This window comes from Lynx canadensis, chromosome A1 (assembly GCF_007474595.2).
Source record: "Lynx canadensis isolate LIC74 chromosome A1, mLynCan4.pri.v2, whole genome shotgun sequence".
In the NCBI taxonomy this organism is placed as follows: domain Eukaryota; kingdom Metazoa; phylum Chordata; class Mammalia; order Carnivora; family Felidae; genus Lynx; species Lynx canadensis.
Window position 1 is genome coordinate 174,360,397 of NC_044303.2, and position 27,730 is coordinate 174,388,126.

The 27,730-nt window shown below is 39.7% G+C and overlaps 1 protein-coding gene across 1 annotated transcript in view; it reads right to left on the reverse strand.

The window, feature by feature from the left end:
* The window catches only part of FAF2 (Fas associated factor family member 2), a 77,146-nt gene extending 50,828 nt beyond the window's left edge, over positions 1-26,318 (reverse strand). Inside the window, 1 exon segment of the mRNA XM_030327165.1 lies at positions 26,227-26,318. Within this exon segment, the coding sequence (XP_030183025.1) occupies positions 26,227-26,289 (63 nt within the window). The 5' untranslated portion in view covers positions 26,290-26,318.
* Between the last annotated feature and the right edge of the window lie 1,412 nt (positions 26,319-27,730).

Consider the following 27,730-nt stretch of genomic DNA (forward strand, 5'->3'; position numbering starts at 1 on the left):
GGGAGAGCTTAAGTGGGGAGGGGTAGAAAGAGGAGGGGGACAGAGGATCCAAAGCAGGCTCAGCTCTGACAGCAGGGAGCCCAATGCAGGGCTCAATCTCATGAGCCGTGAAATCATGATCCAAGCCAAAGTTGGGATGCTCAACCAACTGAGCCACCCAGGTGTCCCAATAAAGATTTTATTTTTAAGTAATCTCTATACCCAATGTGGGGCTCAAATTCACAATCCCAAGATCAAGAGGATCAAGAGTTGCATCCTCTACCCATTGAGCCAGTCAGGCACTCTTGGTCAGATGATTTCTGACATGGGTGCCAAGACCATTCAGTGAGGAAAGAACAGTCTTTTCAACAAATGGTACTGGAATACTGGATATCTGCATGCAAAAGAATGAAGCTGTACCCTTAACTCCGAAGATGAAGATGTATTTATATCTGTCTCCAGTTCCTGACACACAGCTCCTAAAACTCTTGTAAGTTCCGAAATGATAAGAGTACTAGCAACATCTTCCATTCTAATGTTTGGTCTTTGACCCTGGTTCCTGGCAGAGATGCTAAATCCCATGGAATTTCCTGGATGACAGCAGCATCTTTTGTTCTAACAAGGTGATCTCAGTGGGCTCCTGGATTGGTGCTGCTCACCACACAGACCAAGCCATGATTAGAAGCTTGAAATTTTCAACCCCACTCCCCATTCTCCAAGATAAGAGAGTGAAGCTGGAAATGGAATGAACAATTCATCATGCCTACATGATGAGCCTCCATAAAAACCTCAACAGAATGAGGTTCAGAGAGCTTCTGAGTTGGTGAACACATTAACACATTGGGAAGGCAATATATCCCAACTCTACAGACACAGAGCTCCTCAACTTAGGACCCTTCCAGACCTTGCCCTATGTATCTCTTCATCTGGCTAATCTTCTGTATCCTTTATTATATCCTTTGTAAGAAACCAGTAAACGAAAGTGTTTCCTGGAGTTCTGAGTACCATTCTAACAAATTATTAAACCCAAAGAGGAGATCATGGGAACCCCAATTATAGCTGGTCAGTATAGGTGACAGTCTGGGAGACTTGTGATTGGCATCTTAAAAGGGGCAGTCTTGTGGGACTGAGTCATTAACTTGTAGGATCTGATGCTAATTCCAGGTAGATAGTGTCAGAATTGAATTGAACTGAATCTAGAATTGCTTGATATCTGGAAACTCCATACATCTGATGTTAGAAGTGTGGTAAGTGTGGTAACAGTGTGAGAATTAAGAAGAAACACAGGAGTGTGTTTTCCTCTCTCATTTACCCAACACCAAATACAAAAATTAACTCAAAATGGATCCAAGACTTAAAATGAAATTCTTATAGAAAACAGGATGAAGGCTTCCCAACACTGGATTTGAAAATGATTTCTTGGATATGATACCAAAGACACAGGCTACAAAAGATAGACAAACTGGACTTCATAAAAAAGTTAAAAATTTGTGCATCAAAAGATATTACTGATAGAGGCAACACACACAATGGGTAGAAATATTTGCAAATCATGTATTTAATAAGGGATGATATCCAGAATAAACAGAGAATTCTTAAAACTCAACAACAAAAAAACCTGATTCAAAAATGGGCAAAAACTTGAGCAGACATTTCTCAAAAAAGATATGCAAGTGACCAATAAACACACAAAAAAAACATCAACATCAAAATGCAAATCAAAACTATGAGCTTCACACCTAACTTCACACCTAACAGGATGGGTGCTATTAAAAAAACCAGAGGGGCACCTGGGTGGCTCAGCAGGTAAAGCATCCAACTTCAGCTCAGGTCATGATGTCACAGTTGAGTTTAAGCCCCACGTCAGGCGCTGTGCTCATAGGCCAGAGCCTGCTATGGACCCTCTGTTTGCCCCTCTCTCTCAAAAATAAATAAATATTAAAAACAAAAACAAAAACAGAAAATAACAAGTGCTGGTGAGGATAGAAATTAGAACCCTTGTGCACTGTTAGTGGTAATGTAAAATGGTAAAAACCACTGTGGAAAACAGCATGTGTTCCTCAAAAAATTTAAGTTATCATATGATACAGCAATTCCATTTCTGTTATTCCAAAATAACAGAAAGCATAGTCTCGAAGAGATACTTGTACACTCATGTTCACAGCAACATTATTCAGAGTAACTAAAAGGTGGAAATAATCCAAGCGTCCATTGACAGATGAGTGGATAAGCAAAATGTGGCATATACATTCAATGTAATATTATTAAGCCTTCCAAAGGAAGGAAATCCTGCAATATCCTACATCATGGATGAACTCTGAATACACTACACTAAGGGAAACAGACAGTCACAAAAAGACAAATACTATATGGTTCTACTTATATGAAGTATCTGGAGTAGTCAAACTCATACAGACAGAACCGCGGTTGCCCGAAGCTACAGGAAGGGGAAAAAAAGGGGAGTTACTGTTTAATGGATACAGCAGTCCCCTCTTATTTGTGGTTTTCAGTTACCGGTAGTCAACTGCCATCTGGAAGCAAATGATCTTCCTTTTGATGTGTCATCAGAAGGTTAACAGTAGTCTAATGAAACATCACAATGCCTACATCATTCACCTCACTTCATCTCATCACATACACACTTTATCATCTCACATCATTGTAAGAGTACAGTATAGTAAGATATTTTGAAAGAGATCACATTCACAAAACTTTTATTATAACATAGTTATAACTGTTCTACTTTATTTTATTAATCTCTTATGTTCCTAATTTATAAATTAAATTTTACTACAGGTATGTATATACAGGAAAAAAAATAGTATATATATTTGGTGCTACCTGCAGTTTCAGGTATCCATTGGGGTCTTGGAATGTATTCCTCATGAATAAGAGGATATACAGTAGTTTATATAGTTACTGTATAGTTTCAGTTTTACAAGATAAAAAGATTTATGGAAAAGGATACTGGTGATGGATATGCAATACTATATTATATATTATAAATTTGTCATATATTATAAATTTATTTAAGATGGTAAATTTTATGTGTATTTTGCCACAATAAAAATGGGGGATAAAAAGACATTTGTAAAGTGTTGTGAGATGAGCTTGAACTTGTTTAAAAGGTTCTGAAGTACTGTCATCAGATTACTTTATTTTCTGGAAAAAAATAAATTACTTTTCAATAAATTCTTATTCTATGATGTATTCTTTAACACAATTCCACTTAAAAGCAAACAAAAAACAATTTGGCCTTATTCAACCTTTCCGAAAGTGCATGCATTACTCAGAAGCAAGCAGAAAAGTTGGTTAGGGAGATGTGAGGGTATTATTTTTCTCTTCACAAGAAACATTACAAGGCATCAAACTTGACCAATCCTCCAAAAGTCATCTGAGAGTCTGGCCTTCCCTGTTTCCTCCCCATGCTCTGGTCGACAAAATCTGCCACTATGCAAATGTTTAAAAATAGCTTGAAATCACATTTCTAGAACTTGCCATGCGTAAAATGTGTGTGTATGTACACATAATCCAATGTCAAGTCACAAAATGTTAATTTATCACTTCAATTTCAAAACATAGAATGTTCTAAGATTTAGATACAACTCTTAAGCACCTATGAGCCAAGCACTATAATATGTGCTTTGTACTGATTATTACAACCTTGTACAGTTAGAAATATTAGAGTCACGCTGCAGATAATGGAAACTAAGGCCCAGGATTAACTGTCATACAGATCTCAAATGGCCAACCTCCTAATATGGAGCTCTTTCCCCTATACCATGCTGCATAGATGAGATTGTGGATAACTGGATTTTTTGTTTTCCCATTTCTCCTAAAAACTGGATGCTTAATGCTGTTGGGAAATACTTTAACAAAGAGAAAAAAAACAAACATCAAGAACTACAACAGGGGCACTTGCATGACTCAGTCAGTTGAGCATCCAACTCAGTTTCAGCTCACATCATGATTCAGCTCATGGTTCATAGGTTCAAGCCCTGAAATGGGCTCTGCGCTGATAGCTTGGGGCCTGCTTGCGATTCTCTCTCCCTGTCTCTCTGCACCCCCTCCTCAAAATAAACTTAAAAAAAAAAAAAGAGCTACAACAAAAACCCTCTGGTTAAGAGAGATTTCTGGTGAATCACTCAATTCATTCAACAAATATTAATTCAGCATCTATCATGCATCAAGTACATCAAAGAAATCACAGTCCCAATCCCCAATAACTTTGTGGAGTAAAAAGACACGTACATAACTGTATAATTATGACAATGACCATACACGAGTGGTAAACAAATCCTGAAGTCTTTCAGGGGCCTCAGGGAAGATACAAAGTTCTGAGCTGAAAATTAGCAGAAGAAAGTATTTGAGGACAAGTATAGAGGCACAGAAGCATGAGAAAGAATGTTACATTAAGGGAACTAGAAAGTCCAGAAAGTATTAATGGAATAGAAAGGGAAGGGATATGGGGCACCTGGCTGGCTCAGTTCATACACAAGCAACTAGAGCATACAACTCTTGATCTCGGGGTTGTGGGTTCAAGCCCCACTTTGGGTGTAGAGATTACTTAAAAATAAAATCTTTAAAAAAAGAGGGAGTAAAGTAGAATTATGGGATTGGACACTGAAGTACGGTTCAGATCATGAGATGCAAAGATTTCATGCAGTTCTAATCAATGCAAAGCAAATAAATTTTAAGAGAGTGACATGAAATGTTTGTTAGAAAGATTATTCTGGGGAGTGCCTGGGTGTCTCAGTTGGTTAAGCGACCCACTTCGGTTCAGGTCATGATCTCGTGGTTTGTGAGTTCAAGCCCCCCCCCCCCCCCCCCCCCGTTGGGCTCTGTGCTGACAGCTCAGAGCCTGGAGCCTGCTTCGGGTACTATGTCTCCCTTTCTCTCTGCCCCTCGCCTACTCGAGCTCTGTTTCTCTGTCTCTCTCAAAAATACATAAAGATAAAAAAAAAAAAAAAAAAAGAAGGAGGGGGGGGGGGACGCCTGGGTGGCTCAGTTGGTTGGGTGTCCGACTTTGGCTCAGGTCATGATCTCACGGTCAGAGCCCGGCGTCGGGCTCTGTGCTATCAGTTCGAAGCCTGGAGCCTTCTTCGGATTCTGTGTCTCCCTCTCTCTCTGCCCCTCCCCCACTCACGCTCTGTCTCTCTATCAAATAAATGAATAAACATTAAAAAAATTAAAAAAAAAAGAAAAGAAAGATTATTCTGGAAAAACTAGGGAAGCTGAAATTGAAGAGGAGAGAGACTTGAAATTAAGGCCACCAGTATAACGTTACTGAAATAGTCCAAAAGAAAAACAAAGTGTTAAACTAGGGGAGAGGCAAGGCAGATAGAGTAGAGGGTTAAGAGGAGTGGATATTTTGTTGGGCTTTTTTTTTAGTACTTCATTCCTTTTATTTATTTATTTTTCTGAAGCATAGCTGACACACAATGTTACGTTAGTTTGTATGTAACATAGTGATTCAGTAAGTCTATACATTATCCTATGCTCACAAGTGTAGCTACCATCCATCACCATACAACTATACAACATACACTATACAATACTGTTACAATTCTAATGACTATATTCCCTATGCTGTACCTTTCATCCTCATATTTCTTTAACTCCAAAAGGAACTTACAAACACTAAAATACTTTTAAAAATTCTCCAGATATTTAGCATAAAGAGATTTTTCTCTTCAAAATATATCCCAAGACAGAAAATTTTTGAAATTTCTTTGGTGGGAAAAACCAAAGCCAACAAGCACCTCAGTGATTACAATAATTTCTGCTATTTATCACTTCTCACACACACTGTGGTTTAAAAACACACATACACAACTGGAAGCAGTTAACAACACACCTTCAATTTTATTACTTTACTATATTTCGCTGTTCATTTTAAGCAAAAATATTAGAGAAATGACAAGAGCTCCTGAATATGCAAAATGACTCTCAAATGGCCAAAAGAATATTGACAACATTAATCTTTATCAATATCCACCTCAAAGATTTGCTTCCAAAAGAATATCTGCAGTATAGGTAATCAGAGTAATTCAGAGTAATTCAGAGTAATATGATTTTATACTACTCTGCCAATAACACTAATATTCCTCAAATCACTTAGAGGAGTGCACAAACACTGATGCCCAGCCCATTCTGAAGAAATAACCCCAAACTTGAACACTTGAACCAACCTGTTCACAAATACCTGCACTTGTCACATAAAGATGTACTTAAAAAAAAAAAAAAAAAAAGAGCCAGGAAGCACTAAAGCAGTTTGTCAAAAAGCTTCTAAGAAGATTTAACTGTGTTCTTGTACAGGAAGATTCAACATAAAGATGTCAATCACACCCCCCCATATTCATTTATGAACTTAATAAAATTTGAGTTTTGAAAAGTTGATTATAAGGTTCTTTAGGAAAAGCAAATAAGCAAGAAAATCTGGGAAAACCCTGAAAAAGAACAATGAGGGACACTAGCCCTCCAGATTAAAATATATTATAAGCCTCTGTATTATGAGTAGTACTGGCACACGTAAGACCAATGGAAAAAAGAAAATCCAGAAACAACACACCCAACTACATATAAAAATTTAGTACCGATAAAGGCAGCATCTCAAACAGTAAGGAAAAATAGTTAAAAAAAATTTTTTTTAACATTTATTTTTGAGAGACAGAGAGAGAAAGAACACAAGCAGGGGAGAGGCAGAGAGAGAGGGAGACACAGAATCCAAAGCAGGCTCCAGGCTCCAAGCTGTAAGCACAGAGCCTGATGTGGGGCTTGAACTCACAAACCAAGAGATCATGACCTGAGCCGAAGTCGGATGCTTAACCGACTGAGCCACCCAGGCGATGCAAGGAAAAATAGTTTTTTAAAAAAACAGACATTATTGGGGCACCTAGGTGGCTCAGTTGGTTGAGCGTCTGATGCTTGATTTCAGTTTAGGTCATGATCTCACGGCTCATGGGAATGAGCCCTGCACTGGGCTCCACGCTAAGTGTGGAGTCTGCCTACAAATCTCTCACCCTCTGCCCTTACCCCCCCCCCTAAAATTAAACCAACAAATGAACAAAAATAAACATGTTTCAGGGGTGCCTGGGTGGCTCAGTTGGTTCAGCATCCCACTCTCGATTTTGGCTCAGGTCATGAACTCATAGTTCATGGGACTGAACCCTGCGGCAGGCTCCACACTGACAGCGTGGGGCCTGCTTGGGATTCTTTCTCTCCTTCTCTCTCTGCCTCTTTCTTGCTCCATGTGCACACCCTCTCCTCAAAATAAATGAATAACTTTAAAAAAAAAAAAAAAGGACATTATTTCTTAGAACAGTTCCAGGTTTACAGAAATATTGAAAGTACAGCCCTTCCCCTCAAAAAACCTTCTGTATGGCAATAAAACACCATATGCAAAGGAAAGACCTAGGAATAATATTTACAAGTTATTTCATGGACAAAGGTTAACATTCCTAATATGTAGTTTTTAAAAATAGAGAAGGGGCAGGGACACCTAGGTGGCTCAGTCAGTTAAGTGTCTGACTCCGGCTCAGGTCATGCTCTGGCTCGTGGGTTCGAGCCCCGTGATGGGTTCTGTGCTGACCACTGACTCAGAGCCTGGAGCCTGCTTCAAATTCTGTGTTTCCTTCTCTCTCTGCCTCTCCCCCACTTGCACTCTGTCTCACTCTGTCTCTCAAAAAAAAATAAATGTAAAAAAAAATTTTTTTTATAAAAAAAATAGAGATGGGCGCCTGGGTGGCTTAGTCGGTTAAGCGGCTGACTTTGGCTCAGATTATGATCTCACAGTTTGTGAGTTTGAGCCCTACACTGGTCTCTGTACTGACAGTACAGAGCCTGGAGCCTGCTTCAGATTCTGTGTCTCCCTCTCTCTCTGCCCCTCCCCCGATCATGTTCTGTCTCTCTCTCAAAAATAAACACATCATAAATACATCAATAGAAATAAATAGAGAATAAAAAGAACAACAAACTAACAGAAAATTAAATTAAAACTATACTGAGTTTGCCTCATACACTGTTAGTAGGAGCACAAAATGGCCCAATCTTCATGGAGGAAAATTTGGCAATATCTAACAGTTACATATGCATATACATAAGCATTTAACCCTCTGACCCAGAAATCTTTCTAGGAATCTATCCCAGAGACACACTAGCAAAAAATAAAGTCATGAATAAGGCTACTTACTGCCCTACTATTTGTAACAGTAAAAGATGGGAAATAACCCAGATGTCCATCAACAAGGAGCTATCCATACAATAGAGCTAGCACACAGCTATGAATGAAAGAGAAAAAATTCCCTATAATGCTATGCAAGACTATCAGGAGGTATTAGATATAAAAATAAGATAGAAAAAAGTGTGTAATGTGTATTACTGTTTATCTTTTTTAAAAGGGGGAGCAATATATATATACATATATATATACATGTGTATACACACACACAAACACACACACAGTACATTAAACAATGGAAAGATAAAGTTTTTAAAAGATTTTAAGGGGGCGCCTGGGTGGCGCAGTCGGTTAAGCGTCCGACTTCAGCCAGGTCACGATCTCGCGGTCCGTGAGTTCGAGCCCCGCGTCAGGCTCTGGGCTGATGGCTCAGAGCCTGGAGCCTGTTTCCGATTCTGTGTCTCCCTCTCTCTCTGCCCCTCCCCTGTTCATGCTCTGTTTCTCTCTGTCCCAAAAATAAATAAACGTTGAAAAAAAAAATTTAAAAAAAAAAAAAAAAAAAAGATTTTAAGTTTATCCTTCCTCTCTCTCTGCTCCTCTCCTGCTCATGTTCTGTCTCTCTCCTTCTAAAAAAAAAAAAAAATTAAAAAAAAATTTTAAGTTTATCTGTAGCAGAAAGGAACAAAGTATAAGAAAGGAGTAGAAGTTCAATTTCTTTATAAAACATATTCATAAATATATCTATGTTTACATTATATATTTATAATGTATATTCATAACTATTTCCAAGACAATTTTTTTTTTTTTTAAGCAGCAGCAAGGGTGCCTGGGTGGCTCAGTCAGTTAAGTGTCTGACTCTTCAAAACAAAACAAAAAACGTCCAACTTGATTTCAGCTCAGGTCACAATCTCAGTTTAAGTGCAAGCCCCACATCGGGCTCCACACGGTGTGGAGACTGCCTGGGATACTCTCTCCCTCCCTCTCTCTCTGCCCCTCCCCTGGTCACGCTCACACTCTCTCAAAATAAATAAATAAACTTAAAAAAACTTTTTTTAATTAAAAAAAAAATGAAAAGCAGCAGCAATCCCTAAACATTAGAAGCTAAAATCAAATAAATGTACCTAGTTGGTGGCATAACAATATAGATAAACTATCCCAAATGACTTTAAAACACTAAACTGACAATACATCCTGTAAAAACAGGGACTTAAATTATTTTACATAATCATATTGTTGTTGCTAGTATGAGTATTGCTATTTTGAGAAAGTTAAGTGCTGATTATGTCATAAAGCAAAGGAATAATCATGTTGTCTCATTAAGATGTTTCTGGCATGAAGAAAGAAGACAGAGAGGTAAGGTGTAGGGCTGAATTTGAATTGGTAGCCCTCAATCTGATCTAGAAATATCAAATTGTTTTATTATGAAATAAATAAATACAAATATACTTGTGTGTCTGTGTATATATGTATTCTTAGTTCTGTCAACTAAAAAGTTCTAGACCAACCCAATAGCAATAAGCAGTCATAACTCTAAGACCTATAGCATCTAAATATTATTTCTTTCCCACCCAAAATGAGCTTTTTTAGAGAACTGGCTAATTCTAGATCTAGGCATAAATTCTAAAACCTACTCAAGATGAGTTTGAAACATCTTATGTCAGAAAGCCAAACAACTATCAAAAATTACTGGGACCATGGCAATAAGACAAAATTAGGAACAAAAATACGAGGCTCTTACAAACTCAAAAGGAAAATCTCTTCTGTGTCTCTGAAAAAATAAATTGTGTAAATACTAGGATTTAGAAAAAGTCATCAGGGGACGTCTGAGTGGCTCAGTCGGTTGAGTGTCCAACTCTTGATTTGGGCTCGGGTCAAGATCCCAGGGCAGGTGGGATAGAGCCCAGGCCATGATCCCAGGATGGGGGGGCTCAAGTGGGGAGCCTGCTTGGGTTATATTCTTTCTCTCTCTTTCTGCCCCTCTCTCCTGATTGAATTCTCTCTTAAAAAGAAAAAAAGTCATCAGGAATCAAACTAAAGAAACTCACAATTGTCAAAGATGGCACAATCTGAGCCTCAATAAGCACAATGGCAATAACTTACAATACATTAAATATATTTAAATTCAAGAGTTCATACCAATACTCAATTTTTTAAAAACCTCACTGGTTACTTTTGGAGGATGCTAGGAAATCAACTCATTATTTAAAAACTACTAAATAACTGAAAGCATCAAATGCTTATCCTGACTTTACTATACATATACTATATAACTCAGTGTAACTAAACAGATGAGGGAATCTTTATACAGGAATCCCTATTAATAAATAAAGAAGAAATGAGAGAATTAGAATGTCTTCATTTTGTATGTCAAAAGGCTAAGTAAAAGCTAATGAAATATATTAATATTAAGCTTGTGGAAAATGTGTTTAAGGATACTAACACTGGTCCCAACCTGTCTGTGGTTTGGGGTTGTTATCTGTCTTATAAAGCAAAGTAGAGGGTCTGTCTTCTGGGAATACAAAGTCATCTTCTCCTTTGAAAAAGCCTCCTACACAGTTGGCTTTGGCATCTTCTGGGAATAGGGAGGCAAACTAAGGCCTCATAAGTCTGGGTTTTCAGCCAAGGTAGAGACAGAAGACAGTGCTCATAACCAGAAAGTCCAGAGCTGGATAGATGTAGTACCTCCAGGACTCATTACCATTTACCCAGCCTGGGCTTTATGATAGTCATAGAAGGGGATTCATTAACAATAAAATAATAAGTTTCAAGAAAAGAAAAAGGATACTAACACTGTAAGCTAAATTTGAATTTTTTTAAGTTTATTCATTTATTCCGAGAGAAAAGAGAGAGAGAGAGCAGGTACATGTGATGGTGGGACAGAGAGAGGGAGAGAAAGAATCCCAAGCAGGCTCCTCGCTAACATTAAGGACTCAAGGCTCGAATCCAAGAACAGCAAGATCATGACCTGAGCCAAAACCAAGAGCTGGACGCTCAACCAACTGAGCCACCCAGGTGCCCCTAAATTTGAATTTTTAAGTGAAGAAATTCTACAAAGTTTTATTGTCAACACTTTTAATTCTCAAATCGCAGGTTTAATTCTGTACATTTGAATAATAAAAGACAAGTCTTCTGTATGTAAAATCTTTTCTATATCCTCTTTGAAAGGACTTTTACTCCTTCAAGTATATTTTGGGTTACTTGGCAAGTGTTTCTTATCTACTAACTTCCAAGTTTTAAAAGGGACAACAGTTTTGCAAATTCTCAAGTCCACCCTTTATTAAATACTCCCCAGAAAAATAAACAGAAATAGAAGAGAACATGTGAAAAATTGAACATTCTCCAGGATTGGGTGGAAGCCTGCCCCTTTTATGTCCTGGGATAGGACAGAACTTGATCAGAGCCCATTTGGGCTGGGAGAGGTTTGGCCAGTTAGAAAGGAGCTCTCCCTCCTCTGAGTGCTGAGGGTGTGCTGGCCACTGTAAGACTGAAGTCACTGGCTGGCATTGACCCTGAGCCTTGGGACTACTTTCCCAGCTTCTGGAGGTGATGTGTGGCACTGAGGGGCCTGGGTCCACACAGTACCTATGCATCAGGCATTTTACATGCATTGTCTCATTTAATCCTTTTAAGAACTCAAAATACCCTTTCATGATAAGAACTTAAACTAGGAACAGAAGGGAGCTTCCTCACACTAATAAAGTACATGTGAAAAAAACTCACAGCTAAAATGATAATGTGAAAGACAATGCTTTCCCCTTAAGATAAAGAACAAGAAGATAAGAATGTCTGCTCTAGGGGCATCTGGGTGGCTCAGTCGGTTGGGTGTCTGACTCAGTTTCGGCTCAGGTCATGATCTCACAGTTGGTGGGTTCAAGCCCCACATCAGGCTCTGTGCTGATGGTGCAGAGCCTGCTTGGGATTCTTTCTCTCTGGCTCTCTCTGCCCCTCCCACACACTCTCTCGCTTAAAATAAACTAAAAATAAATAAATAAATAATAATAATAATAATAATAATAAAGAATGTCTGCTCTTGTCACATATTCAACATTTTACAGGGAAATTAAGCAAGAAAAAAAAGGGGGGGCATCCAGACTGTAAAGAAAGAAGTAAACCTTTTTTCACAGATAATATGATCTTGTATATAAGAAATCCCAAGAAATCTACAAAAAAAATAATAATGAGTTCAATAAGGTTGCAGGATACAAGATCAACATATAAAAATCAATTCTACTTCTATACACTAGCAATGAACAATCTAAAAATAAAACAGTTCCTTTCACAGAACCATCAAAAACAGTAAAATATTTAGGAATAAATTTAACAAAAAAAAAGTGCAAGACTTGTACACAAAAAACTATAAAACATCACTGAGAAAGACTAAAGAAAAAAAAAAAAAAAGACTCCCCATGGTCATGGATTAGAAGACTTAAGGGGCACCTGGGTGGCTCAGTCGGTTAAGCCTCCGACTTCAAGTCAGGTCATGATCTCATGGCTGGTGAGACAGAGCCCCATGAGCTCTGTGTTGACAACTCAAGAGTCTGGAGCTTGTTTCAGATTCTGCCTCCATCTCTCTCTGCCCCTCCCCCATTCACGCTCTCTCTCAAATACAAATAAAAACATTTTTTTAAAGCCTTAATTTTTTTTAAGATGGCAATAATCTCCATATTTATCTACAGACTAAACAGCAATCCCTATCAAAATTCAGCTGCCCTTTTTTTTTTTTTTTGCAGAAATTGACAAGGTGATTCTAACAATTTGGAAATTAAAGAGACCCAGAATAGCCAAAATAAATCTGAAAAAGAACAAAGTTGGAGGACTCACATTTCCTAATTTCGTACTTACAACTACAACAGTCAAGACAGTGTGGTACTAGCATAAGAATACAGATCAAAGGAATAGAAATGAAAGTCCAGAAATAAATCTGTAATTATGGCTGATTTTTCTTTTTTTTTTAAATTTTTTTTTTTTCAACGTTTATTTATTTTGGGACAGAGAGAGACAGAGCATGAACGGGGGAGGGGCAGAGAGAGAGGGAGACACAGAATCGGAAACAGGCTCCAGGCTCCGAGCCATCAGCCCAGAGCCTGACGCGGGGCTCGAACTCACGGACCGCGAGATCGTGACCTGGCTGAAGTCGGACGCTTAACCGACTGCGCCACCCAGGCGCCCCAATGGCTGATTTTTCAACAGGGGTTCCAAGGTCATTCAACAGGAAAAGAATAGTCTTTTAAATAAATGGTGCCAGAAAAACTGAACACCCACATGCAACAGAATGAAATAGAACCCTTACCTCACATCTGTTAACTAAAAACAGATCAGACCTTATATATGTAAAACAACAAAAGATACAGATAGGACACCAAATGGACAAGCAACAAAAGGTAAAACAAATAAATCAGGTTCCATCAAAATTTAAAACTTCAATAAACACCATCAAGAAAGTGAAGACAACCCACAGAATGGAGAGTATTTTTGCCAATGATATATCTGATAAAAGACTTGTATGAGAATATATAAAGAACTCTTACAACCCAAAAGCCATGTAACCCAATTTAAAAAACGGGCAAAGAATCTGAATAGATATTTCTCCAAGACGACTGACATATGACCAATAAGCACATGAAAAATGCTCATCATGTTAGTCATTAGGGAAATGCAAATCAAAATAACAAGATACTACTTCACACTTACAAGATGGCTACAAAGATGGATGATTAACAAATGTTAGTGAGGGGGCGACTGGGTGGCTCTTTCTATTGAGCGTCCGACTTCGGCTCATGCCATGATCTCACGGCTCATGAGTTTGAGCCCCACATTGGGCTCTGTGCTGACAGCTTAGCTCTGTGCTGACAGCTCGGGGCCTGGAGCCTGCCTCAGATTCTGTGTCTCCCTCTCTCTCTGCCCCTAACCCACTCGCGTTCTGTCTCTCTCTCAAAAATGAATAAACATTAAAAAAAAATTTTTTTAGGGGCGCCTGGGTGGCTCAGTCGGTTAAGCGGCCGACTTCGGCTCGGGTCACGATCTCACACTGTGAGTTCGAGCCCCGCATCGGGCTCTGTGCTGACAGCTCAGAGCCTGGAGCCTGTTTCGGATTCTGTGTCTCCCTCTCTCTCTCTGACCCTCCCCCGTTCATGCTCTGTCTCTCCCTGTCTCAAAAATAAATAAACGTTAAAAAAAAAAAAGTTAAAAAAAATTTTTTTTAATAAAAAAAGAAAAAAGAAAAAACAAATGCTAGTGAGGATGTGGAGAAACTGGAACCCTCACACAATACTGGTGAGGAAAATGGTGTAGCTGCTTAGGAAAAACTGTTTGGCAATTTCTCAAAAAGTTAAACAGAGTTACCATGTGACCCAGACATTCTACTATTAGGAGAAATGAAAACATGTCCACACAAATATTTGTATATATTCACAGCAGCATTAGCAGTAATAGCTAAAATGTAGAAGCAAGCCAAATGCCCATTGAATGCATAAACAAATGTAGTTTATTCACACAATGGACTATTATTCAGCCATAAAAAGGAGTGAAGTACCAATACAGGCCACAACATTGATGAACCTTGTGACTGCTAATGGGCACAGGTTTCTTTTGGGGATGATAAAAATGTTGTAAATAGTGGTAATGGTTGCACAACTCTGTAAATATACTAATTGTGTATTTTAAAAGGGTTAATTTATGGTATGTGAATTATAGCTCAATAAAACTGTTATAAAACAAAAAGATCCCAAAAGACCAAACTAGAAAACTATTAGTAATGATCATAAAACATTAAGAAATTAGATAAAAGATCCAAAATCTTAAGATAAATGTACAGAATTCAATAGCATTTCTATTAGTAACCATTTAGAAATAAAGAAATGTTCTATTCATAAGGGACCAAAACTATAAAATACCTAGGAATAAATTTAATAAGGAACATATAAAATTTATTTTATTTTTTTAAATATGAAATTTATTGTCAAATTGGTTTCCATACAACACCCAGTGCTCATCCCAACAGGTGCCCTCCTCAATACCCATCACCCACCCTCCCCTCCCTCCTACCCCCCATCAACCCTCAGTTTGTTCTCAGTGTTTAAGGGTCTCTTATGTTTTGGCTCCCTCCCTCTCTAACCTTTTTTTTTTTTTCCCTTCCCATCCCCCATGGTCTTCTGTTAAGTTTCTCAGGATCCACCTAAGAGTGAAAACATATGGTATCTGTCTTTCTCTGTATGACTTACTTCACTTAGTATAATACTCTCCAGTTCCATCCACGTTGCTACAAAAGGCCATATTTCATTCTTTCTCATTGCCATGTAGTATTCCATTGTGTATATAAACCACAATTTCTTTATCCATTCATCAGTTAATGGACATTTAGGCTCTTTCCATAATTTGGCTATTGTTGAAAGTGCTGCTACAAACATTGGGGTACAAGTGCCCCTAGGCATCAGCACTCCTGTATCCCTTGGGTAAATTCCTAGCAGTGCTATTGCTGGGTCACAGAGTAGATCTATTTTTAATTTTTTGAGGAACCTCCACACTGTTTTCCAGAGTGGCTGCACCAGTTTGCATTCCCACCAACAGTGCAAGAGGGTTCCTGTTTCTCCATATCCTCTCCAGCATCTATAGTCTCCTGATTTGTTCATAAGGAACATATAAAATTTAGATAAAGAAAGTTACAAAAAATATTTTATTTTTAAGTTTACTTATTTATTTGGGGGGAAGGGGGTGGAGAATCCCAAGCAGGTTCTGCACTATCAGCACAGAGCCCAATGCGTGGCTTGATCTCACAAACGGTGAGATCATGACCTGAGCCGAGATCAAGAGCCAGACACTTAACCAACTGAGCCACCCAGGCACCCCACAAAAAATATTTTAAAGCATATGTGATACATCTGAATAAAGAGATGTACATGTTTCTGAATGTCAACCAGTCCCAAATTAATATACATATATTATGCACTTCCAATAATCCCACAACTGCACAAAACGATTTTTAATTACTTTTGTATATATCATCTATAATCATATAAATTTTTGTATGTAAAATCATTTTTGCATACAAAAAAGCTTGCAAACACCACCAATAATTTTTTAAAAAATAGGGAAGGAGTCCTATCTTTCAGATATTAAAACTTAATATAAAGCCTATTGTTATTAATTCAGTAGTGGTACCAGCAGACAAGTTGGTGAAACAGAATACAGTATGATAAAAAGGACTGGGGGAAGGGATGGATTATTCAGCTAACCTATAATCTCTTCTAGAAGAAAGTGAGCAATTTAACAAATGAAAGTGAAAAGATAACAAAATCAGAGATAAAGGATAGATATCATGAAAAATATTTGCTATACATATACATGACCAATATCCCTTTTTATATAAAGAACTACAAATCAATAATAAAATGTCAAATAATCCAACAGCAAATGAACAAAGGATAGACAATTTACACAATAACTGTAAATAGCCATTAGAAGCTTAATCAGGAGTTTATGGAACAATGGAATTCAATAGTAAAATAGGCACTTTTATTCTGCAACCAACTTGGCCAGAAAGCAAACTCCCCATACCTGGAGACACCTGCTAGCTCTTAAAAAAATAGAGGCTAGGGGCGCCTGGGTGGCGCAGCTGGTTAAGCGTCCGACTTCAGCCAGGTCACGATCTCGAGGTCCGGGAGTTCGAGCCCCGCGTCAGGCTCTGGGCTGATGGCTCAGAGCCTGGAGCCTGTTTCCGATTCTGTGTCTCCCTCTCTCTCTGCCCCTCCCCCGTTCATGCTCTGTCTCTCTCTGTCCCAAAAATAAATAAACGTTGAAAAAAAAAATTAAAAAAAAAAATAGAGGCTCATAAGTCAGTTCTTGTCTCCAATGTTCCTTATTCTTTCTTATTAGAAATAGGTTAAAACAAGTGTTTGCATTAGCTATTCAAACTTGACTGAAAAACAAAACCAAAAATTACAAACACCACTACCACTACAAATGCAAATTAAAACGAGAAGCTTAAAAATTTTAACTGAATCCACAAAACTTCAAAAAGATACTATCCAGTGCTGGCAGTGGTGTGGGGAAACAGGTCCTCTCACATCCTCTTGGTCAGAGTGTGAACTGCCAAAACTCCCTAGAAAATAATCTACCGATAGCTATTAAAATGTACAAAGTACGTTTTGACCAAGTAACACATTTTTAGGATTCTGTTCTACAGAAATAAAAGCCCTACTATATCAGCAACATCCCCTACATCCATAACTACATCTCTGACCACTTCCTTCACCTTCATGTTCTCACTGAAACTTGGCTTTTCTCTGAAGATACTTCTTCCTCTGAAGCCTTCTCTCTCCCATTTTCTCTCTCATATCTGTAGGCATGGAAGTGAGATGCCTACATTTACATCATTCCCACTTTTGGAGATTCTTCTCTTTCTCCTTAAAAAGTCCACTTTTGGGGTGCCTGGGTGGCTCAGTTGGTTAAGTGACCAACTCTTTATTTCAGCTCAGGTCATGATCTCATGGTTTGGGAGTTCCAGCCTCATGTCAGGCTCTGTGCTGACAGCATGGAACCTGCCTGGGATTCAGTCTCCCTCTCTCTCAGCCCCTCCCTCACTCACTCTCTCTCTCTCAATAAATAACTTTTTAAAAGTCCACTTTTATGTAGAAGAGGTTAAGAGAATTATCATGGAGTGATGATGTCCTGAATTAGAATCATAGTTTGACTTCCTTTGCTGTGTTTGCTTTCTTAAAACTACCACATAGCATTGTTATTGGTCCCTATTCATTTACCTATAGTTGAAAACAAATCAACACTTAGGGCTGGAGAGGCAGTGCCAGGTGGTAGGAAAGAAGAGAAAGAATCCAGAATTCTAGATTCAAATCTAAGCTTGTCACTACTGTAGGTAATTACCTACAGATCTTAGTTTACTCACCAATACCAGAACCTATGCCATTTATTTTTTGAAAGGAATCAATGACACAATGAATCTAGAGCACTCTGGATAGAGTATGGTAGACCCCAGAACAACATGGATGGTGGGGGACCAAGCTCTATGCAGTTGAAAATCGAGACCTTTGGACTCCCCTAAATTTAACTACTAATAGCCTACTGTTGAAAAGAAACCTTATTGATAGCACAGCTGATTAACACATATTTTGTAGGTTTATATGCATTATATACTATATTCTTACAATAAAGTAAGCTAGGGGAAAGCAAATGTTATTAAGAAAATGATAGAAAATACATTTACAATACTGTACTGTATTTATTAAAAATAATCCACTTATAAGTTCAAATCCATGTTGTTCAAGAGTCAATTGTAAATGCTCAATAGATGTTTAAGTGACATTACTAACAAAAACACCTTCAAATCTCAAATTTTCTTATGTATTCTTGCTCTACAGATAATCTAAACAGTTTCAGGGCTTTAAATATTATCTACATGTAGATGATTTCCAAATTTGTATTGCTAGATCATTCTCTTGCACTAAGTACTAATATATCCAGTTAGACATCTTCACTTAGATGTCTAATACAAACCTCAAACTTTACATAACCAAAACTGAGGTACTGAACTCGCCCCACACCCAAATGTGCTCCTCCCATAGCCTTCCTTATCCCAGTTAATGACTCTTCCATTTCTAGTTACTTAGGTCAAAAATCTGAGATATCCTTAATTTCTCCCTCTCTCACTTAATATACAATCCCTTAGAAAATCATCCATTTTACCTTCAAAATATATTCCGAATCCAATTACTCCTTATGACTTCCTACTTCATCCTGGTCCAAGCAGTTATGCATCACTGCAAAAATCTCCTAATTGGTCTCCTTACTCCTCCCTTCTTTTTAAAAAAAAAAAATTTAATGTTTTTATTTATTTTTGAAGGAGAGAGAGACAGAGCATAAGTGGGGGAGAAACAGAGAGAGAGGGAGACACGGAATCCGAAGCAGGCTCCTGGCTCTGAACTGTCAGCACAGAGCCTGATGCAGGGCTCAAACCCACGAACTGTGAGATCATGACCTGAGCCGAAGTCGGACGCCTAACCGACTGAGCCACCCAGGCACCCCATTACTCCTCCCTTCTCTTCCTTCAGGCTAACCTCAAGAAAACAGCTAGGGTAACCCTAATAAATCATAAATCCTGTCGTCACTACCTCTCATGCCTCACAAATCCTCTCATGTCTACCCAACTTGCTTCAGAGTTAAAGCCAAAATCCTTACAGTAGCCTCAAGGCCATCTGTGAACTAGCCCTGCCTTCAACTCTCTGACCCTAACTCCTACGATTTTCTTTCTTCTTCTTTTTATTTTTTTAGAGAGATAGCACACAAGTGGGGAGAGGGCTAGAGGGGAAGGGAGGGAAGGAAAGAGGGGAAGAGAGAGAGAGAATACCCTAAACAGACCCCATGCTCAGCACAGTGTCTGATGCCACAAGCCTGGGATCACGACCTGAGCTGAAATCGACAGCCAGACGTTCAACTGAGCCACCTAGGCACCCCTCTCCTACTACTTTTTTCTTCCTTCTCTCAGCCACACTAGCCTCCTGGCCATTCCTGGACAAGGTCTCTTGAGGCCATGCCTTAGGACTCTTGTATGCCCTATTCCCTCTATCTGGAATCCAAATCCACATTTGTTTAGTACTTCCTCCAGATTTTCACACAATTAACACACTCCCAGTGAGGTCATCCCTTGATAATCCTTTTTTTTTTATTTTTTTTAATGTTTATTTACTATTGAGAGACAGAGAGGCACAGAGTGTGAGCAGGGGAGGGGACAAAGAGAGGGAGAGACACAGAATCCAAAGCAGGCTCCAGGCTCTGAGCTATATATAAGCACAGAACCTGACGCGGGGTTCGAACTCACAAACTGTGAGATCATGACCTGAGCCGAAGTCGGTTGCCTAACCAACTGAACCACCCAGGTGCCCCGATAATCCTATTTAAAATTAAAACCCGGGGCACCTGGGTGGTTCATTTGGTTAAGCATCAGACTCTTGATACAGGCTCAGGAGTGATCTAAAGGTTGAAATCGTGCTGTGCTGAGTGTGGAGTCTGCCTATTCTCTCCCTCTTCCTCTGCCCTCCCCCTCTCAAAATTAATAAACTTAAAAAAAATTAAATTAAATGCCCTCCTCAAAATTCCCTATTTATTCCCCTCCACAGCATTTATAGCCACCTAACATACTATATATTTTATTTACTTTAACTCTTCTGTCTCCTCAACTAGAATGTGAGCTCCACAAGGGTAGGAATTATATTTAATTGTTGTATCCTGTGCCTAAATATTTAATCTAATTATATTTAACTGTTGTATACGTGCCTAGAACTATACTAATAAAAGTTGATTGAGAGTTTTATATACAAGGATATTCACTGTAGCATTAGTTGTATGAAACCAACCTGATTGTCCCCCAATGTTTTAAAACCCACAAAGTATAGGGGCACCTGGGTGGCTCAGTCGGTTGGGCGTCCGAATTCACCTCAGGTCATGATCTCACAGTCCGTGAGTTCGAGCCCCGCATCGGGCTCTGTGCTGACAGCTCAGAACCTGGAGCCTGCTTCAGATTCTGTGTCTCCCCCTCTCTCTGCCCCTCCCCTGCTCATGCTCTGTCTCAAAAATAAAGACATTAAAAAAAAAATTTTTTTTAAACCCACAAAGTATTAACCTTAATAATGTTTAACATTCAAGTGCTTAATATTTGCTTTAGATATATTAACATTTAATTACTGAAATAACCCCTATAAGGTAATACAGTAAGGGCATAGACAAGGAAACTAAGGCAGAAAGGTTAAGTAATTTGCCCAAGATCACAAAGCTAATACCTGGAGAAGCAGGATTCAAATTCAGATTGTCTTACTTCACAGCCAGTCTTCATGACAACCTACTATGTTGTGCTGACTTTCAAAATTATAATACGATCCTACCTCTATTAAAACAAAGACAGCAGACTCTCTTAACCAACGAGAATAGGTCACTTAAGGGTGGCTCAGTCGGTTAAGCGTCCAATTCGGCTCAGGTCATGATCTCATGGTTCGTGGGTTTGAGCCCCACATCCGGCTCTGTGCTGACAGCTCAGAGCCTGGAACGTGCTTCAGATTCTGTGTCTCCCTCTCTCTCTGCCCCTCCCCTGCTCATGTTGTCTCTCTCAAAAATAAACATTTAAAAACAAAAAAGGGAAATGGGTCCACTGGCATTCTTTGGAGTCTTTCTAGCATAAATCATATCCATAGACACAGATTTAATTTCTTGGAGTGCAAGAACTCCAAACACTTGCCAAGCAGAAAGGGCACAATACTGAATCTCAGTGATTTTTCCCAGAGTTATCTTTATACCTGTTTTGCTCTCACCTAACTGAACAGCTGTTTTTCAGCAACTTGACCCTATAGACCTTCCCCAAAGCATTTAATTGTCAGATAAAGTTTTCAGATAAAAACTCTTGCACTGATATTTTATTGGTTTCTGTATCATATTTTTATGACAAATATAACCAGCACACAATGGTATGGAAGCAAACACAACTGTTAAGAGTACAACTCAACTGATGAAAGCAGAAATACTTGGGACATATTACAGAGAACATATTAGGAAATGGAAGCCATCTGTTCCAACTAAACAGTCAAGGGTAAGTTAGCGTATACATTAAGCATGTATATCTGTATATGGAGAAGAAAAAAGTATACAAAGACACACAACAAACTGGGAATGAGGAGGGGGAATAAGATGAGATTTAATTACCCTTTTAAACAATTTTACATTGCTAACTTGCAAAAAGTATGCACTATTTGGGAGATTTTTTTTTAAGTAAAAAACAAAAATCAATGTGAATTGGGGAACAGTATCCCTATTTTATAGATGAGGAAAGATTTAAAAAAGTAGGAACATGCCCTACGTCACAGAACTCATTAGAAGCTAAACTGAACAGCTAGTTCAGGTTTGCCCAAGTTTCCAAGCTCATGGCTTTCCTACAATACCTAATTCCCTGGCAAAAAGTTCAAACAGCTCACTCTATGATTTTTTAAAAATACATGAACAAAGAGCATCATATTACTCTTTTTCCTTTAGGTAATAAAGAGTCAGATGAAGCCAACAAGAGGTTTTCAAAATGAATTATAAGCTTGATTCTACAGCCCAGAGTTCAGGCTTAACTTTCTATAATTTAAAAGAACAAAGATCAACCCTAATATTCATTTAAAAGGACAGAAATTTCTTATTCCTGTACAAAAGCAGAAAAGGATAATTTCTTCTTCCACTGGCCATGCATATAGCTCCTTTAATCCCTTCTCTCTGTCCAGGTCATCTTTCTCCAGGTGTTCAAACAGCAACCTAGAAGCAGTAAACCAAGGCACTAGAGGAGTCTGTTATATTTGGAAATTTAGGGAAGTGGATTTCAATACCAGTAACCTTACCCATACCTGCATTAACTCTTACTAAAAAAAAAAAAAAAAATTAATGTTTATTTTATTTTTGAGAGAGAGAGAGAGAGAGACACACACACACACACACACACACACACACACACACAGAGCATGAGCAGAATCTGAAGCAGTCTCCAGGCTGTCAGCACAGAGCCCGACGCTGGGCTCGAACTCACGAACCATGAGATCATGACCTGAGCCGAAGCGCTTAACCGAACAAGCCACGCAGGTGCCCCTGCATTAACTCTTCTTAAAACCTATTCTCTTCCATTTGGAACAGCTTGAAACAAATGTGTGCTTTATTCATAGTCAATTGGCTCCAAAATAAACAGGAGAAAAGGATAACTAGAAAAATCTAAGAAAACATCAAACAGACTGAGAAGCATGATAAATACACCCTAGGGAGTTCAGTCAAAACACATGTCACAAAAAAAGTGAAATAGAGGAAACCTAAGATTTCTAAAATATTTTACTTCTGCTAATTTCAATATATCAAATGAAACAACATACTGAGAACTAGTTTCAGCAGTACCACCCTTTTCTGTCCTAACTCCTATGGATATTCCAAGCACACGCTCCATACTGTTAGTGAAGCAAACCTGAAACCTAGTATTATCCCTTTCTCTAGTTGAAAAAACCTGTGATGGCTCCCTATGTATACAGATTAAAATTTAATTCTGCACAGCTTTGAAAGGCCTCCAAAATCTGGCTCTAATTCACCTTTCCAATCTTATTTTTCACTTCCAGATTTCTAAATCCATCACAGCAACACTCCACACTATTCCATCTTCATGCATTGCTCAAGCCATTTCCTCAGCTTTGAGCATCTTTCTGCCTACCACCTGTTGAAATTCTATTCCTCCTTCAAAATTAGCAAAGTACAGTGGAAAGAGCCCAGCCTTGAAGTCCAGACCCAGACCAATTAGATTTCTAATTCCATCTCCACTATTTAATAGCTTAATGAACTTAAGCAAATACTTCAATAGATGTGTTTCCTCACCGAGGAGCAGCCATATCATCTATGGCACTTTACAAGAATTAAGCACAATAGTTATAAACTATCTCGCACCATGCCTAAGGCATAATAAATACAAAAAATGCTTAACTACTAAGTCATCCTCCTCTCTTCTCTCCCTCCCACCTCCATCAATGTTCCTAACCTTTCCCTAATTCCCACAGCACTTTGTTTATACCATATTGCACTATGAGCACTAATATACTGCAGGATACTCATTGTTCATGTATGTGTATATATATGTATACGTGAGTGTGTATATGTGTATATATACACACACACACACAGCTCCTCCAATAGGTTATACAAAAGGTGGTAACGGGTATGGATTTCTAAATTTCCATTTACAAAACGAATGGGGGTTAATTCCTTACAGAGTTATTAAGAGATTTTAAAAAGTTAAGGTATGTTAAATACCTAGTATAATGCTTGGCACCTAGTTAAGTTTCAAAGAATGTTTAATGGCAATTGAATGATGAACCTGATCCAGGAACTGTTTAAGGAACACATAAATGCAAAATGCATTTGCCTTAGTAAATCCAATTTCATAAAGCGATCTTTTTTTTTTTTTTTTTAAGTAAGTTCTACACCCAACATGGGGCTTGAACTCATGACCCTGAGATCAGGAATTGCAGGTTCTACTGACTGGGCCAGTCAGGGACCCCTCATAAAGCAATTTTAATATAGCTTTAATCTACTACTCACCTCTTACTGATTTAAATGTCCAGTGAAGACAAAATGGAGGTACCTATGTACTTTACCTCAGAAATACTACCACATATTCATGTCTTGCCACTATGAGACTAAGTACATCATGACATATAACTCAAATCACCTCATAACAATCCGGGAGCTTACCCCTAAAGCGTTGTAAGGGATAAGTTACACGGTTACCTTCCTACCCTCTACTAGGAAGAGGAAGCTGGTTGTCTGATGTTTATTCATTCTAATTTATATTGTCCTCAATTTCTTTACTCAAATCTCCAATCAAATGTCAACTATTTGGGTTTTTTTAAATTTTTTTTTTTAACGTTTATTTATTTTTGAGACAGAGACAGACAGAGCATGAACAGGGGAGGAGCAGAGAGAGAGGGAGACACAGAATCTGAAACAGGCTCCAGGCTCTGAGCTGTCAGCACAGAGCTGGACGCGGGGCTAGAACTCACAGACCGTGAGATCATGACCTGAGCCGAAGTCGGACGCTTAACCGACCAAGCCACCCAGGCGCCCCAAATGTCAACTATTTCTACAATAGTTTTCCATTATACACTTCCAACCCACTGCTCAATTTAAAGAAAACCCACTTCAAAATTAATTATAGTGAAATCTAATCAAAGAAATTACAAAAAAGTAGTAACTTTTTTTTTTTTTTAAAGACTTAATATCACAGCATTTGCATTCCACTCTCGGCTGTACACAGGTGGTACAGCACACAAGAGATCAGAAACGGTTTTGGAAAGAGGGATCTGGCTTTAAATCTGACACCACCACTTACTGGCTGTGTAACCGAAGTGTTACTTCTTAAACCCCATGGCTCATCTGCGATACAGGGATTGTTAACAGCATGAATCTCACAGGGTTGTTGTCTTAAATGAGATCATGCATGCTATGCATGTGTTTAGCACAGTACTTACAACATCATGAGTACTCAATAAATGGTATTTGAACTAGCTGTGCATAAGCACTAAGGTTCTTGGTAAATACTGCTGAATTAATGAATGTTTAACCCATTTTCTATTCGGGAATAAGTGTACCACTAACTTTAATTCTATCCTAAGTTAAATAATGATTAATAGGAGCAATACCATTTAGCAACATTTCAGCTTACAAAGCCCTTCATATATCCATAAACTCATTTGATCTCCACAACATCCGTAGGGGGTAGACATTTTTAAGAGAAGTATTTTAGAAACAAGGAAACTGATATCCATTATAATGGTAATAAAGAGACAAGGTTACCCACCCTGGTGGGTACCCACCCAGATTCTCCAGGTCAGAGACAAGTGCTTAGTGCCAAAAGTTCTTAACACGACAACCGCTAAAAGGAGGCAGATTTCTGCAAATTACCACCCACCTCAAGCACAGTCAATAACCGGAGTCCAGGAATAAGCCCAGGGTAATAAACCAAGTCAGAAGCCACTGATGACACTTACAATGTTGCATTGTTTCCTTACGTGGTGTCCTCCCACACCTTTAGGGCACGGGGGCCAGGTCTGCCCCCTCCCCCACCAGAGCGCCCAGTACAGGACCAGGCACCCAAGAGGCCATCAATAAATATTTGCAGAAATAGCATGGGATGCTGGTAGGTTTTCCAGAGACCCGAAACGAGGCCAACTCCTTGGTGGGGATTAAGCATCTCGGTAGGTCTAGAGTCGATGGGCGGAGAAGGTCCGACGGGTAGCCGGACTGGGAAAGATAGTTGAGGACAGGTGCCGCTAAGGGAAACCAGGGAAGCTGACCCGCTGAAGGGAGAGGAGAGGGCCGCAGCCCTGGCTGGAAGGCCGGGGACCGACAGAGGTTCGGGGCCGGGAGCAGCAGGGCAGTTGGCGTCTGGGGGGAGGGGGCCGCCGCTGGTCTGAGAAGAATCTCGGGCCCAATCTGAGGTTTCTGGGCTCCTCTAGGGGCCCATTCCCCAGCCCGTGGCGGCATGTGCTGCACCGAGTACTCGCTGCTACCTGAAACTGCAGCAGCTTCTCTGTCTGCTCCTGGGTTAGATCCCGCTCCTCAGGCGCCGCCATTTTGCCGCCGCCTCTACGCTTCTGACCCGTCCGCACCGTCACCCGCCGGAAGTGACCTCAGTAGCAACCACGTCCGCTCTGAACGGGCCGCCGGCGCGCAACTGCGCCTGCGCCTACTGGCGCAGCGTGAGGGTACCCGTGGTGACAGTTCCTGCCGTCAGAGGGCGCCACTCTCGGGCCAATACCGAACGCTTCCGGAAATTGCCGAGGGACTGTCGGTACCAGTCGCCCTTACGATTTAGGCGGCGAACAGACCTGCCAAACGGAGACCCAAAGACTTCTGAATAGATCGCAAAGAGCCGAGAGGTACCGAGTGCTCCTCGAGAAGCTGCGGAAATTCCCGAACGCCAGTTGGCCGATTTCGCCTGCTTGTTAACCATCTTCCCACAGTCTCCAATATTCCTGAATATTTTTTTAGGAGATTGTGCCGTTCGGAAATATCGGCTGTTTGATGTCTGATTGCTTCCTTTACGTTTCCAAAAGCTCCTGAACATCTCTCGGGAGATTCCAAAAGTCTCTGGAATAGAGTGGTTGGGTATTTTCTGAAGCCGACTTGAGCTGGAAGTTGGGAAAAGCCCCAGCCACGTGAAAATCGTGGCTTCAAATTCGCTTCCTAGGATTGTTTGGATTTGGCTACCTGGGTCTTTGTTAATGGCGCTATCGCCAACCAGATGGCGACTCTGCTACCTGTCTCAGGCCCACTGGCCTGTCTTCCCTGTGATGAACAGAGGGAAGATCCTGGACTGGGATCGGGATAATTGAGCTCAGGATCTAGGGCCCACCTGGCAAAGTGCTGGACGTCCTTGGGCAAACCACCTTCCTTCTGGGCTCCATTCTGCCATTGGTGGAATGAGGTTCTCCCAAAGCCACTGACATAGCGCCTCAGCTCATTCTCCTTGGAGGCCGTCCCTCACCCTTTCCACTGTCTTATTTCTACTCTCCAATATCTGACTTCCTCTTCACTTTCCTTGCCCTTTCAAACTGCCACCTCTCTTTAGGCCTCTCTCTTTCATTTCCACCTTTTTCCTCCTGCCATCTGCCTCTGTTCACCCTCCACAAGGCCTCCAGAAGGCAGAGGGGTCTGGGTCTGGTGTATGCTTTTCCACAGACTACCTGTGTGCCTAGGAAGTCACTCTACTTCACTGTGGAATCCCACGCCTACACACTTCTCAGAGTTGATCAGGCAAGACAGGACAGGAGGTGCTTTCAAAGCTGAAGTTCTGTGAGGAGTACTTTAAGGGACAGAAGGGCTCTATCTACTTCTTTCAAACCTGTATCTTGTAGGTCTTAGCCAGGTCTACACAAACTGCCTAATAATACTTTGGAATTTTTCTTAGACCTTTAGGGTAAATTTGGAAACAGACAGATGTGACTTGACATCAACCCAAAGCTCAAAGGAGACCTGGTATTATTCAACATCTCCTATAATGTTGGATCCAGC